Below are 15,287 nucleotides of genomic sequence, written 5' to 3' on the forward strand. Positions count from 1 at the left end.
GTATCAGTTCCTTGAGAACCATAGAAATTGGGTCTGCTACAGACACACCTGTTGCTCTTATTCCTACATCCATACTGGGAAACATGACTCTCCCTCAAAATACGTCCTCCTGGGTGCTGTCTTATACCATGATAGGAATGAATCTCCCACTTACAGCAAGCCACATTTCTGTGAGACAGGATCTCGTTCTGTACTTCATGACCATCCTTGATAATGAACTTACTTAGAATCAACTAAGCAAAGTAGCATTTTTCCTTTATTACTCTTTCAGATTTTCTTTGCTTTTTGAGAGTCTGTTGCAGGCAATGTTTGACTGAAGCCATTTTCTACCTTTTAATCACATTGAGGCCCATACTCAAAGATATTTAGCTGGATAATTTAGCACTTTCGGGATAGATTTTAAGCAGATAAGTTATCATATGGCTAAAAGAGGCATTCCAGGTGCATTTTGGGACAGAGCAAACGTAACTAACATTTAAGTGCATCCAGGTAAGTGAGCCAGATAACACTAGGGCTGCCTCAGGACAGTCATGAATTTATCCAGTTGTGTGTGGCTGGATAACTTAAGGCTTAACTGGCTGTATTCAAGATCATATAGCTAGTTAAGTGGTGATAGTGTTAAAAATAAATAGATAGATTGCTGTGTGGGTCTGGTGGCCCAATTCCCAACCCGTACCCAGTAATTGAAAAATGAGCCCTGTCATGCTGACAGTGCAACATCCCCCATTTCTAACCATTCCAAGTAAACTTTCAAATTGAAACGGTCTGGGTCTGCTTGCTGGCCCCCCCCCCCCCCCCCTGCCTTTCTTTTCATTTTGGCAAAATAAGATAGCAAAAATCTCTCCTCCTCCCTCCCCGCCACCATAACGTTTACTCTGCCACCTGACCAGTGCCTTACCAAAGCCCTTTTTGGAGCAGTTAAGCCTCAAGTTATCTGGTTGCAATTACCTGGATCACTTTAAACCTAATCAGGGACATTCATGGATAACCAGTTAGGTTTAAAGAATTGCTATATTAATAAAAGAAATGCCATAATGGGTCAGATCAAAGATTCATGAAGCCCAGTATCTTTTCGCTGACAGTGGCCAGTCCAAGTCACAAGTACCCAGTAAGATCCAAAGAGTAGATCCAATCCTTTTTATTCATAACCAGGGATAAGCTGTGGCTTTTTCAGGTCTACCTGGCTACTAATGCTTTATTTATTTATTTATTTATTTGTTTATTTATTTATTTAAAATAATTTATATATCACCTAACAAAGTATCTTCCTAAGCGATTTACAACATAATTCAAAATATTATATATAGAATTAAAAAGCACATAAAACCAAAACACGTAACAGCATCCTCAATACTTCTGGGCAAAATGTTTTATGGACTTTTCCTCCAGGAACTTGTCCAAACCACTAGAGGTAGCCAGATAACTTTATTCAGCAGAACGTTTATCTCTCTGAATATCCAGGATAACTTATCTAACTTTAGCCAGATGGCTTAGCTGTTTTAGATGTGTTTAAATATTGGCCCGACTGTCTCTAGCACTCTCTCTCTCATGGACCAGTTATTTATCTGACTGGTAAGTTCAACGCTTCAACTTTCCAGTAAAATAAAGCTTTGCTTTTGTGTAATAAATGAGTTCAGAGACATTGGCCAGGTCATGCCTGTCTGTAAAAGCCACTTTTATGTTGCAGGCGCTGTGTGTTCTTCATTTTCTCATGTTTTGAGTGCTTTCCTGAGAACAGGAAAGTGGTGTTTTTACCACTTTCCTGGAACTAATGTTTTCTAAAAATGACTCTGTTACACTGTATATATATATATATGTCCATTTTTTGTACCAAGGTCCACATAACATTTACTATTTTATCTAAAATATCACAGTTTAGGTGTGCTATTATTGCCAAGACACATACAAGGTAAACAATCTCAAGAAGCATCCGGCTGTATTTTTACAGCTGTGCTCTGCTAGTGATTCACTGAACTGTGTGTTACACTCCTTCTTTTTACTGTTTAAGCCAGGAGCTGTACACACGGCAGAGTGCTCTTGGACTTCACACTAATCAAAAAAACATGTTTTACTCTGTTCCTGCGGTGCACAGACTGTTCATTTTATCTGTCCTCGAGTGTGGGGGTCTAAGGATTGTGTTCCTTCCATGGTCGGTAAGGTGAACAGGGACCTGTTAGTCCTTGATCAGAGCTGGCCCAAAGTTTCAATGGGAAACCTCGAAGCACATCTGCTAAAACCATGTGCTGCTTTTGTGCATGCGACTGAGATGGGGAAAATAGTTTGTGCCCTCCCCTGACCTAAATACGTCCAAACAACTGTCAGGTGGTTAAAAGGGCACATGTTGTGAAGCCTACACATCCTTCAAGCTGCAGTGAAAGAGGGCAAGTTTAAGACAAGCCAGTTTACCTGGAGAAATCATTCTTTACCCTCAAATCTGCCCTGGGGTCTCAGGGCTCTGCTGAAAGTAGCAGCATTAATCCCAGTGTCTGTACGTGCTTCAGTCTCCAGCATGTATGTCTTCAGAAGAAAGTGACATACAAATCATCTGGGTCGCTATATTTATAGAAAATAGTGGGAAATGTGATTGCTGCAGCACCGTCATGAAATAGTGAACCTAAAGACATTTTAAACTCATGCATCTCCCAGCATAACTTCCAGAGGTGGGGGGATAATCTAGCAAGCAAATTGGTATCTAAATACCGTATTCTGCATGGCTTGTCTTTAAACAGAATCAGTTTGCTGCCATAAACTGCGTAAAGAAGGAAACATCTCAGATTGAAGGATCATCTCTAAACAACACCTATGGGTTCAAAGTCAGTGTCCAGAACCTGCAGGAGGCCAAAGCGCTGCATGAGGTAATGTGCATAGCTGAATCAAACACTGCATCACTAGGATGAAATAGAAAGCTCATTTATTTCATGTATTTCTGGTCTCACCATCTTTGCCTGCTGCTCGCCTTCCTTTTAGAGATTATTTTATATATTTTTTGTTGGAGTACCTCAGGATGAATAATTCATTCTTCATTTGTGTGGTTGGGCCTTACTCAGAGAGAGACTATATAGTACTGTAGAGACAAAGGGGACGCTTCATCCCCCTTCATAAATTTATAGGTTCCCCCTGTCCTCCCTTCTCAATCCCCATAACCCAACCTTGACCTTCAATCAATTTGTTCCCAACAAAAAGTGACCCAGACCACAATTAATCTCTTTCTCCAAGATATGCTACAGTATTAATATAGTGACCCAATCTCAGCCAGCCTATCCATCCTAGGCATGTTACCATACAGACACAGTGACCCAAGTCCCAACCAGCTTGTTCCTGCCAGGTATTCACTTCTAGTCCTCAAAGGCCACAAAGGGGTCAGGTTTTCAGGACATCTAATGAATATGCATGATTTATAGTCCTTGAAGACCGGAAGTGAATACCACTGGACTAAAGATGCAGTGTTGCAGATCCCAACCAGCCTATTCCTTCCAAGCATGTTACTATACCGATGAAATGATTGAGGCCCCAATTTTTCAACTATATTCAAAAATAAGAAACCTGTGAGGTAGTCTGTAGGACCATTAGATGACCGGGTGTGAAAAAGGCACTCAGAGAGGATAAAAACCATTGTAGCAAAACTAAATTAATTCTTTGTTTCTGGTCATTTTCAAAGGAACATCTGCAAGTGAAGTAGTGCTTTACTCACAGAAATGGTCCATCACAAAATTGCACAACCACTACTAGTATGCGCATACTTTTACGCACATAGGAGTGAATTTTCAAAGGAGTTAGATGCATTAAATTACCTCCACAGGAGAGAGGCATTCCAGGGGGTGGAGTCTAGGAAGGGTAGGGACTTGTGTGGGAGCCTCTGCTCTCAGAAACATTTTTTGGGGGTGTCGAGAATGGCCCAACAGGGCCTTCATGTGCACAGTTTTGCCAGGATATTTTTCAAAACAGACTTATGCGTAAGTCAACTTAAAAAATTGGTGCAACTTATGCTCATATTTGCCAGCTAACTTATGTGCAATGTTATACAATTAGCTCTATAGTAGACCCATGGTTACAAATGCTAAAAGGGGCTGAATTAACAAAAGTTTGAAACTCTATACAAACAAGAAACTGCACATCAGAAGCAGAACAACTGTGACACAATGGACTCTGAGACTAACTGCTACTGCTGACCCTGCCACGAGACTCAAAAGCTTCTAACTTTAGGTGGAATAGGGAGATGAGAGAGAGAGCAAGGAGGCAGTGAAGGTCAAATTAACCCTTAGTGGTCCCCTACCCAGCTCGTGCCTCCTGCACAAAAATAGCTTGAAGACATAACAATAATCCCTCAAGTGGCAAAACTCTTTAAAAATAAATAAATAAATAAATTGGAGGAAAAGATCTCATAAACAAATTCCATGTAAAGATGATGCAAGCTCACAGACTTAAGAGCAGATTTTAAATGCCCTGCATGCGTGGCCAGGCCTTATGTGCGCTGGGCAAATCTACCAAGAGGCTTAAGTGCCGGGCCTCTTGGAAGGGGCGTGCCGGAGGGCGTGTTTTGGGCAGGGTGGGGGCGGACCGGGACAGCGCCATTTTTCGGTGGGTCCTGAAGTAACTTGAAAAAAAAAGGGTAAAAAAAATCTAAATTTGATTTTTAGAGGGTGGAGAGGAGAGGGGAAGGAGAAGGGAGGTTAGGGTAGGGGGTAGGAAAGCTCCCTCCCTGTCCACTCTTAAATTGGAGTGGACTGGGAAGGACCTGGGGAAGGCCCTGATGTGTCGCCGCGTGAATGTGTACATAACGACCCCCCCTTGCGTGCAGTGCTGCCAATTTTATAGCATGTGTGCACCAGCGCGTGCACATTATAAAATTGCACGTCCATGTGTGCGCTGTGGGTAGCGCACGCACATGGACGCGCGTGCTTAGATTTAAAAAATCTACCCCTTAGTGAGGTTGATATTCAAAAGCCATATAGATGGATTATTCAAATGGGCTACGCTGAAAGCGTTAGCTTACAGAAGTGGGACAGATGGTCCCTTGCTCCAGGCAAAGAAAAAGAAGATGGGGAGGGTTGGGGAAGGGGAGGTATGCATGGCTATTTCTCGTTAGCAGGAGGGTGGGATGGAAGGGAGGGGGCAGGCTATTCATAATAATAGGGGAAAAAAACAGCACAGGGAGCCTCTGCTCTCAGAAACATTTTTTGGGGGTGACGAGAATGACCCAACAGAGCCTTCATAAGATATTGCGGGGGGAGGAAGGAGATTGCCCTAGATCCCCCTAGATTTAAAAGTTTTTCCATTTTCCTTGTTATGATAGCACTACTGGTTGGGGGGGGGGGGGGGGGGGCTCTTGAGCAGTGACCAAGATGGCTGCTTGATTCAACTGCTCTTCAAATTCCACGCTATTTTTTATCTTTTTCCCCGCCCTGCTCGCGAGTCTGTCTTCTGACCTTTGTTGTCTTAAGTTCAGGGATGTCCAGCACAAAGACTGGCAAGATTGAAGCCGCTTTTGCAGCAATTACTGGCGCTAAATGATCAAAGCAGGACCCCCCCCTTCTGACAAAGCGACACAAGCTAAACCTTGACATCTGCTGATCTGGTCCTCGTGGAGCTGAAGCAACTTAAGAATATGCTTCAAGTAAATATGGACAACATGGTGGTGATTCGATCTGATCTCTCAATGATGGGTCAGCAACTTTCTTCTTTTCAAATACAGCTGGAAGCTGTTGAATCCCAAACTGAGTCACTCTTGTTGACGACGTCCCCACTCAAAAAGTGGACCGTTTGCAAAAGGATCTCAAGGATCTCGCAAACCGCAGTAATGTGCAAATTCTGGGCGTACTGGAAGGTATGAAAGGATCTGATATGATTATATTCCTAACTACAATGGTTCCGGAGTGTCTCCTGCTGAATTTTCACTCACCCTTTGAAATAGAGCGGGCCCATCAGAGTCCCTTCAGGCCCTTAAAGAACTCCTGGTTTCCGCGGCCCATAATTTTCAAGTTGTTGCGATATATCCCCAATTTCTGGAGGTGCCGCATTTCAAAAAGGATATAGTTGTGACGGAGAAGGTACAGAGAAGGGCAACCAAAATGATAAAGGGGATGGAACAGCTCCCCTATGAGGAAAGGCTGAAGAGGTTAGGGCTGTTCAGCAAGGAGAAGACGGCTGAGGGGGGATATGATAGAGGTCTTTAAGATCATGAGAGGTCTTGAATGAGTAGATGTGACTCGGTTATTTACACTTTCGAATAATAGAAGGACTAGGGGGCATTCCATGAAGTTAGCAAGTAACACTTTTTTTTTTTTTTTAATATTTTTCAAATTATAACATTCACAATAAATGATATAATCAAGTATAACATATTTTTTACATCTCTCATTAGTACAAGAAAAAACAAATTTATTCTAGCCCACATAATTTGGAGGGGGAAAGAGTCATTAACACTGCGACATTGACAATTTTCTTGTACAATCATAAATCCCCTTCACTACCCTTTCATAAAGGTTGGGATTTATCTAAAATAAAGCGTTGCAGGTGGGATGGATCTATAAAAATAAACTTGTTGTTTTGAAACAATACTTGGCATTTACACGGAAATTAAAAAAAAAAAACTAGCCCCAATATTTAACACAGATTGTTTCATTGATAGGAAAAGTTTCCTCCGTGCTTGCGTTGCACGGGAAACGTCCGGGAAGACCTGTATTTTCTGTCCACAAAAGACTCGGTCTTTATTCTGAAAGTATTTTTGAAAAAACAGGTCTTTATCCCGTCTCAAGGAAAAAGAAATGAGCAAAGTTGCTCTAGAATTTATCAAGTCCAGGGAGTCTTCCAGAAAGGTAGAAACCCCTGGACTTTCTAAATTATCTACTCCACCCTCCTGATTCTGCTCTATCTTTCTAATAGGTAAATAATACAATCTAGAGAGCATCGGTATTTTCTCTATTTCAAACTGCAATATTTCTATTACATATTTTTTATATAACTCCTCTGCTGACATCAGTCTAGAAATAGGAAAGTTTAGCAATCTTAGATTGCCAGATCTTAATTCGTTCTCTAGACTCTCTACTCTACTATGTAACATCATGTTATCTTTAATAGAGGCAACATTTACAGCCTGCAACTTATTTACCGCAGGGTTCAATTTTGCAACTTCCTGTTCTAGTCTCTCAGTTCTTTTATCCAAATCAACAAATTTTTCCTTCGCCTCTACTGAAAAAGATTGTACATTGGACATAAATCCTGACATTTTCTTTTCAATCTTGGCAGACAATTTCCAAACATCTAACAATGTTACCTTATCTGGTACATCAATATTGTCTTCTCCTTCACTTCTTAATACAGAAATGATAGAGGGACATTTGACCTTGACACAAACATCAGTTGCCTCGCCACCCAAAATTAAATCAGTATGTATGGTCCGTTCAGCTGGTGATCCCCTACCACTTTGGGTTTGTATCACTCCTCCCGTGTGGGCCATATCTTCATTGCCTGCATTTGTTGTCTCTCGTGCGGGGGATGGGGAAGATTGTAAGGCCGAGGGGGCATGAGAGGTTCCTGGAAGGGATTCCTTCTCATATATTCCCCCAACAGCAGACTCACCAGCAAACACCACATGGGAGTCCATTGGGCCTGCTCTTTTCGTCATGGGCGTGATGGTAGGAGAGGAGGCGTATGTCTTCGATTTTCTCTTTCTCCCCATAATTTCCTCCAGGGGCGCGCCCCTTTGGCGCGCGGCTTCGGCAGCACGCCGCTGTGCCCTTCTTTTGTAGCTGTCCCGGGGCACCAATGACGTCAAAAGGGGCGGGGTTCCGCCTCCCTCTCGTCCAGGGAAAAAGTTCTTTTTTTTTTCTCCTCCGTTTCTCCGGATCTCAAATAGACCGGGCGAGGTCCCGGCACGCAGGTCTCACTCTTTCCGCCTCACCTGCGCGCCGCTGTGCCCTTCTTTTGTAGCTGTCCCGGGGCACCAATGACGTCAAAAGGGGCGGGGTTCCGCCTCCCTCTCGTCCGGGGAAAAAGTTCTTTTTTTTTCTCCTCCGGATCTCAAATAGACCGGGCGAGGTCCCGGCACGCAGGTCTCACTCTTTCCGCCTCCCAAGTAACACATTTAAGACTAATCGGAGAAAATTATTTTTCACTCAACGCACAATAAAGCTCTGGAATTTGTTGCCAGAGGATGTGGTTAGTGCAGTTAGTGTAGCTGGGTTCAAAAAAGGTTTGTATAAGTTCTTGGAGGAGAAGTCCATTAATGGCTATTAATCAATTTTACTTAGGGAATAGCCACTGCTATTAATTGCATCAGTAGCATGGGATCATCTTAGTGTTTGGGTAATTGCCAGGTTCTTGTGGCTTGGTTTTGGCCTCTGTTGGAAACAGGATGCTGGGCTTGATGGACCCTTGGTCTGACCCAGCATGGCAATTTCTTATGTTCTTATGTTTCTTATGCTTTCAGCTGCTCGCACCAAGTTGCCCATTCTGTTTCAGGGGTATACACTTCTTTTCGTGCCGGATTTAGCCAAAACAACTGCAGCAAAGCGTAAAACTTTTGGCTCTTCATCTCTGCCTGCAGGCCCTGGGGGGTTGATATGGCCTCCTGTACCAGCACGGATGAGAGTGATGTGCCATAACCACACAAAGACCTTTGAGGCCCCCGATAACTTGGTCTCCTTCCTCTCAACTATGGAATCGGCGCAGGAAATGGCGACCTGAAGATTGCTACACTTTTCAGCTGTTCCCTGTATTTCTTTGTCCCTTTTCACTATAGCACTCTTGGACTTTTTCTCTACTCTCTTTTGAACTGAGTTTGCTAGCTTTCGGAATGCATGCATTTTTGTGATCTACTTTTTCCACCAAGTTGCGCAGGAACAGATTAGTGCCTTCATCGATGGACTCTTTTTACAGCACTTTTTATGTGCTTTCTCGTTTCTCAAGATATACTTGGGTGAGGTTTTTTCTCATTCTTTTTCAAGTTGGATCTTGTTCAGCCACTGGTTCTGCCCTGAGGCTCATTTTGTATATTTTGTCAGGTTTTTTGTCTATGGTTTAACTCCATAATTTTGTTTTTGTGTCCATTATGGCTTCTACTTCCACCCTGCAGGTAGTTGCTTTAAATGTTAATGGTCTCTCACACCCTATTAAATGGAAGTAGATATTGTCATATCTTCACTCACTGCAATCTGATGTAGCCATGCTCCAGGAGACTCATATCTTCTCTTTGGAATCTCTCAAGTTAAAGCAGTCATGGGTTGGGGAGGTTTTCTTTGGTCCTGCTATTCACAAGAAGCGAGGGGTTGCTCTTTTGTTCCATAAAAGGTTGGGAATCCAGGTCTTTCATCAGTCAGCTGACCCTGATGGTCAGTGGGTAGGAATTGGGCCAGAGCAATTTACATTTTTTAACCTGTATGCTCCTAAATGGATGATCTAGCTTTCTTCCAAGATGTTTTTTCTCAGCTGCTAAACACTAGATCATCCCAATTGATCCTTGAGGGTGATTTTAACCAACCTTTTGATCTGGTTCTGGACAAACAATCCCATGACACGATGTTCTGTGCTAAGGCGCATAAGGTTTTGCTGAATTTCATAGACTCCTCTGGCCTTGTAGATCCTTGGCGGTTATCACACCCTACGGATAAAGATTTTACCTTATTTTCTCCCCCTCACTCCACTTACTCCTGGATAGATTAATTTTTTATCTCTAGCCCACTGGTCCCCAATGTTCATTCTGCTACTATTCACCCCATACTAGTTTCTGATCACTCTTTCAATTTCTCTGACATCTCCTCCTCAGGAAGACTGCCTATGGAGGTTTAATTCGGCTCTCTTGGAGGATTCTGCTTTTCTTGAATTTCTCTGCACTAAAATTGATGACTCTCTTTCTCATAATGACACCCCATATGTTTCCTCACCCATGGTTTGGGCAGCATTTAAAGCCACCATCAGGAGGGATATCATTAGTTACCGTATTCGGTCTCATAAGAATCAGAAAGTAGAGCTTTCTCTTCTGCAAGCTGAGGTAGCTCAATTAAAATAGGAACATATTTCTCGCCCATTCCCTACTACTCTGCTTGCTTTGCACAAAGCACGCTATGCTTACAATAAGCTTTTAAGCTTGCATGCTGAGAAATCCTTCTTCATACAAAGCACAGTACTATGCAGAAAACAACAAGTGTGGCCATCTTTTAACAAACTACCTTATAAAGCAAAGGGAGAAAAATGTATTCATGCCCTTAAATCTCGATATGGCACCATGCTGTTATCACATAGCGATATTTTACAAGAGTTTTGTGACTTTTATCATAATTTATCTAGCTCTGAGTTGTTTTCTTCTACTTCTGCTATTAATCAGTTTCTCAGTTGTCATATCCCATCCTTAGTGCAGAACAACAAACAGGATTGGATCGTCCTATTTCTCCTAGGACAAACAGTATGGTAGTCCTCACGTGTGGGTGACATCATCTGATGGAGCCCAGCACGAAAAACTTTTGTCACGGTTTCTAGAAACTTTGACCAACGCACTGAGCATGCCCAGCATGCTGCTAGCCGCATGTCCACATGAGATCCCCCTTCACTCTCTTTTCCGCAGTGCCATTGCCTCACAGTTCATGGAGTTCCTCTATTTTCTTATTTTTTCTTGACAGTATTGGTCTTTTTCCCAGTTTTTCCTTGTTGGACCCCTTCACGGTCAGTGTTTCCTTGGTGTAGTAGGTTTTTATTGCCTTTTTCAACTTTGCAGTCGATTTCCGACTCCTCACCTCACAGTGACCACCAGTCATCGACCGCACGCTGGGTGTTTTTACATGGCGTCGACCGGTTTTCAGCGGTGCCCCTAGTGCCTGCGGACCATGTCCATCATGGATCCGCATAAGGTTTGCATCCTCTGCTTGAGGGCCTTGCACAACGTCCGTGGATGTCGTCTGTGTGACCAGATGACTACAAAAGGCTGTTGGGCACGCCTTGATAAGATGGATAAACTTTATGGTTCTTCAAAGTCTGCTCCTTCCACTTCTGCGTCGGAACCCTCGATGCCGAGAGGTCGTGGGGAGCCTCTCTCGCTAGCTCTTCAAAGGATTGCAGGAATGGTGACAGATCCTTGGTGATTTCACCACTCTCCCGGACAATCGGGGTCCTCCACCTCCTCGGCACCAGGGAAAGACCAGGCCGAGCACTGTGGGAGATCCTGCAAGCATTGCAACTATCTTCCGATGCTCCTGGGAGTCCCAGGCATTCCCCATCGATATCAGTGCCAGGCATCATGCCACCTCGGAGACCTGAGAAAGAGCCGGTGACGCCTCGTCCCCCTCTCTCAGTCCTGGCCATACTGAACTTTCAGGAGGAGTTGGGCTGCAGGGTGCAGTCCGCGGTGCTCAAGGCACTTCAGAGCCTTGAACTGCCAGTGCCACCAGCCCCCATACTGGTGCCTGAGGCTCTGCCGTTGATTTTAGTACCTCTGCTAGAGCATCTAGACATTCTTTTAGGTGCCCTGCCGACATCCAGTTCCCGAGGGGCCTTCGGTTCCCCAATGGCCACCGATGCCCTCCACCGTAGCGATCCTAATCCTCGGCTCCTCCGAGGAGAAAGATATGGCTGGTACCATGTTTCCCAGACCTCGGTTCCCCTAGCCCCTGCTGGGTCCTTCTGGCCTCCAGTCCCCTCGATGCCAGGGGAACTGTTGATTCCCGCGGTACCCTCGAGGCCTCTGAAGCCATCGCAGCCCAGGGCTGATGCCTCTCATGGGCCTCACCCGCATCAAGCTGGCCCTAGTGAGAAGGAAGGGTCTTTTGACCCTTGGGGAGATGATTCCACGGAGTTGTCCTCTGATTATTCGGACTACCCCCTCTCGGAGCCCTTCCCGCCGGAGGAACAGCGCCGGTCACCTCCCGAGGATCTGTCCTTTGTGGGGTTTGTCAGGGTCATGACTGAAGCCGTTCCCTTTCAGTTGCTCACACTGGAAGTACTCCAGTTTGTCTACGCACCTAAGGAGATCGTGGCGGTTCCCATCCATAACATCTTCAAGGACCTCTTCCTCCGGATGTGGGAGCACCCTATTTCTATCTCCCCTGTCAACAGAAAGGCTGATGCCATCTATTGGTGCAGCAAGCCATGGGTTTTGAGAAACGGCACCTCCCCCACCAGTTGGTGGCCATGCAGTCTGCTCTGAAGAAGGCCCGGCGCTCCTGCTCACACGCCTCTACCCCCATGGGGCAAGAGATTAAGGAGCATGATGCTTTGGGCATGAAGTTCTTTCAGGGGGCTATGCTGGTCGCCTGTATTGCCGCCTACCAGCTATACATGACCCAGTACAACTGAAACCTCTGGAAACGAGTCCAGGACCTCGCAGAGGGCTTGCCTCCACAGCAACAAGAGGCACTCTGCCATTGTCCTACTGGGTCCAGAAGCTGGCAAGCATGAGGTACGTTCCACCTATGATGTCTTTGAGACAGTGGCCCGCGTGGTCGTAGTAGGTGTCGGCGCCCGGAGAGTGGCCTGGCTCAGAGCTTCTGACCTCCGTCCGGAGGTGCAGGAAAGGCTAGCTGACCTCTCCTGCACAGGTGTGAAAACCTCTTTGGGGATAAGCTTTGGGATGCAGTAGCGCAATTGAAGGACCACCATGACACCCTTCAACAGCTTTCTACCAGCACCTCCGACGACCCATCCTCGACCAGGAAATCCTCTAGGCCGGGATCCAGGAAGCCCTTCTACAGGCAGAGAAAGTATTAGCCCCCCACCTCCTGGGCTCGTCCGCCATGCACCAGCTCCAGGGTCCGCCCTCGCCAGCAGCGAATGCCTAGACCTCAGTCTGTGTCCCAGCAAGCCCTGGCTATGGGCTTTTAACTGGCAGTGAGAGAGCGAAAGTCAGTCGAGCATACCCCGATGCTGGATACCCCAATGGGAGGCAAGCTCCTAAGCTTTGCCCATCGCCGGGAAGATGTTACGTCGGACCATCGGGTACTTACCATCATTCGTCGGGTATCGTCTCAACTTCAGTTGGCTCCCAGAGACCTCTCTCCCATGTCCATCATGGGGTTCATGTGCCCAGCAGGTCATACTTCAAACAGAACTCTCTGCTCTTGTAGCAGGCGCGGTAGAGCCGGTCCCTCACCTCCAGCAGGGCCGAGAGTTCTATTCGAGGTACTTCCTCATTCCGGAAAGGAATGGTGGCTTGCGCCCCATCCTCGACCTCGGGGCATTGATCAAGTTTCTCGCAAGAGAAAACTTTGATGGCCTCTCTGGGCACTCTGATTCCCCTCCTCAAAAGAGGAGACTGGCTTTGCTCCCTCAACATCGAGGCTTACATAGCCATTTTCCCTGACCACAGAAAGTAACTCCGCTTTGTGGTGGGGAACGCTCATTACCAGTACAGGGTGCTGCCTTTTGGGTTGGCCTCAGCCCCCCAAGTCTTCACCAAATGCCTGGCGGTGGTGGCGGCCTATCTCAGACGTCGGGTGATGCATGTTTTCCCATACCTATTTTGCTGATGGGGTATGCCGGATGTGGACCTTTTTGCCTCCCCACACAACTACAAGGTGAGCAGTTTCTGCTCCCTGTGGTCGGGGGGAAGGACATCTGGCCTGCGATGCCTTCTACCTCCACTGGGGGAGAGCCTGCTGTATGCGTACCCTCCTCCACCACTCCTCTTGAAGACACTGCTGAAAATTCAACAGGACAGTGGGACCATGATCCTTGTGGCGCCCTTTTGGCTCCAACAGGTCTGGTTTCCGTTTCTGCAGGACCTGTCTGTGTAGCCCCCATCTGGCTGGGGACAGTGCCTGATCTCATCTCACAGAATCAGGGTGCCCTGCTCCATTCGAACCTCCGAGCGTTGGCTGTAACGGCTTGGATGTTGAGCACTTAGTCTTTCAGCACTTAGCGCTCTCGGACTGTCTCTCCCAGGTACAGGTGGCGTCTCGGAAGCCGGAAAAGATTTTCCATCTGGTGTGCGGGGCGTGACCTGGATCCTTTCTCATGTCCCCTTCCCCAGTTGTTGGACTACCTGTGGCACCTCTTCAAGTCTAGGCTTCAGCACTTCTTCACAGCACAGCAAATAATATTTAACTAAAATCCATTCAAAACTGAAACAGTAAATATCAGTATTAGATTGTTAACTTTGAATGTGTTGATTATTCAATAGTATTAAAATAGATACAATTACTTTAAATAAGAACCTGTTAATACAATATTATACAATATAATTGAATGCAATTTATGTGAACTGTTGAGATCTTCTGTTGGAACGACAGTATATAAAAAGCATAAATTTAAAATTAAATTTAAAAAAAAAAGCTCAGTCAGGGTTCACCTTAGCACTGTCAGTGCATACCATCTGGGTGTCGCTGGCACTCCCGTTTTGGTGCAGCCTTTAGTAGGCCATTTCATGCGGGGCCTCCTCTACCTAATGCCCCCTCTTCGACCTCCTTTGCATCCTGGGACCTCAACATTGTCCTGGCATGGCACGGCTCATGTGACCTCCCTTTGAGCCGCTGCAATCCTGCGACCTGAAATTCCTCACCTGGAAAGTTATATTCCTGGTGGTGATTACTTCGGCTCGTAGAATCAGTGAGCTTCAGGTTCTGGTTATGTACCCACCGTACTCGAGGTTCTTCCAAGATCGTGTGGTCTTGCATATAGGCATCCTAAGTTTCTACCCAAGGTTGTGACTGATTTCCACCTCAATCATTTATTTGCATATAGAAAAATAAGATTTCTAGAGGTCTTTTCCTCCAATATTTTGAGAATTTTGCCACTTGAGGGATTATTGTCATATGTGAATACTTCTCAAGGGATTTTTGTGCATTATCTTTAAGATTTTCTCGTGTTGTCTTATGTTTTTGATTATGTGAATTGGCCCTATAGGGCCATTTTTAAACTAGCTCAGTGTGTCTGCTATAGGGCCTGGAACAATCTAGTGCTCAAAAGCTCATTACATATTAAGGAGGTTATTTACTAAAGCTTTTCTCCCATTTTGTGTCTATGGGAAAAATGTTTAATAAATAGAGCCCTAAGTTAGTCCTATAAAAAGGTATCATCTACAACTTGTTTCTTGACATTTATTTTTATGAATTTCTAAAAAAATATATATTTTTGGCATACTTTCTGCTGTTTAGAAAATATTTATTTGAAAATATAGAGGTCGGTATTCAAAAGCTATTTAGACGGATAACTGGTGATATTAAAAGCTGTATGCAGCTAGAATTTAGCTGCATAAGTCGGGGCATTCTGAGGGTGGGCGGGAGGAGGAACGACTAACTCTGGTCATGCCGTAGGGCTGCCCTAAAGTTAGCGACGTAAACTTTAAGGTAGCAGGTATGTTCAGT

The 15,287-nt window shown here is 45.2% G+C and overlaps 1 protein-coding gene across 2 annotated transcripts in view; it reads left to right on the top strand.

Moving 5' to 3' along the window:
* Positions 1 to 15,287, top strand: part of REV3L (REV3 like, DNA directed polymerase zeta catalytic subunit) — a 720,104-nt gene that overhangs the window by 436,557 nt on the left and 268,260 nt on the right. For both annotated transcript variants that reach the window (XM_029595253.1, XM_029595254.1), the window contains exon 16: positions 2,730 to 2,855. In XM_029595253.1, coding sequence (XP_029451113.1) covers positions 2,730 to 2,855 — 126 coding nt within the window. The remainder of the gene's footprint in view (positions 1 to 2,729; positions 2,856 to 15,287) is intronic.

This window comes from Rhinatrema bivittatum, chromosome 3 (assembly GCF_901001135.1).
Source record: "Rhinatrema bivittatum chromosome 3, aRhiBiv1.1, whole genome shotgun sequence".
NCBI lineage: Eukaryota > Metazoa > Chordata > Amphibia > Gymnophiona > Rhinatrematidae > Rhinatrema > Rhinatrema bivittatum.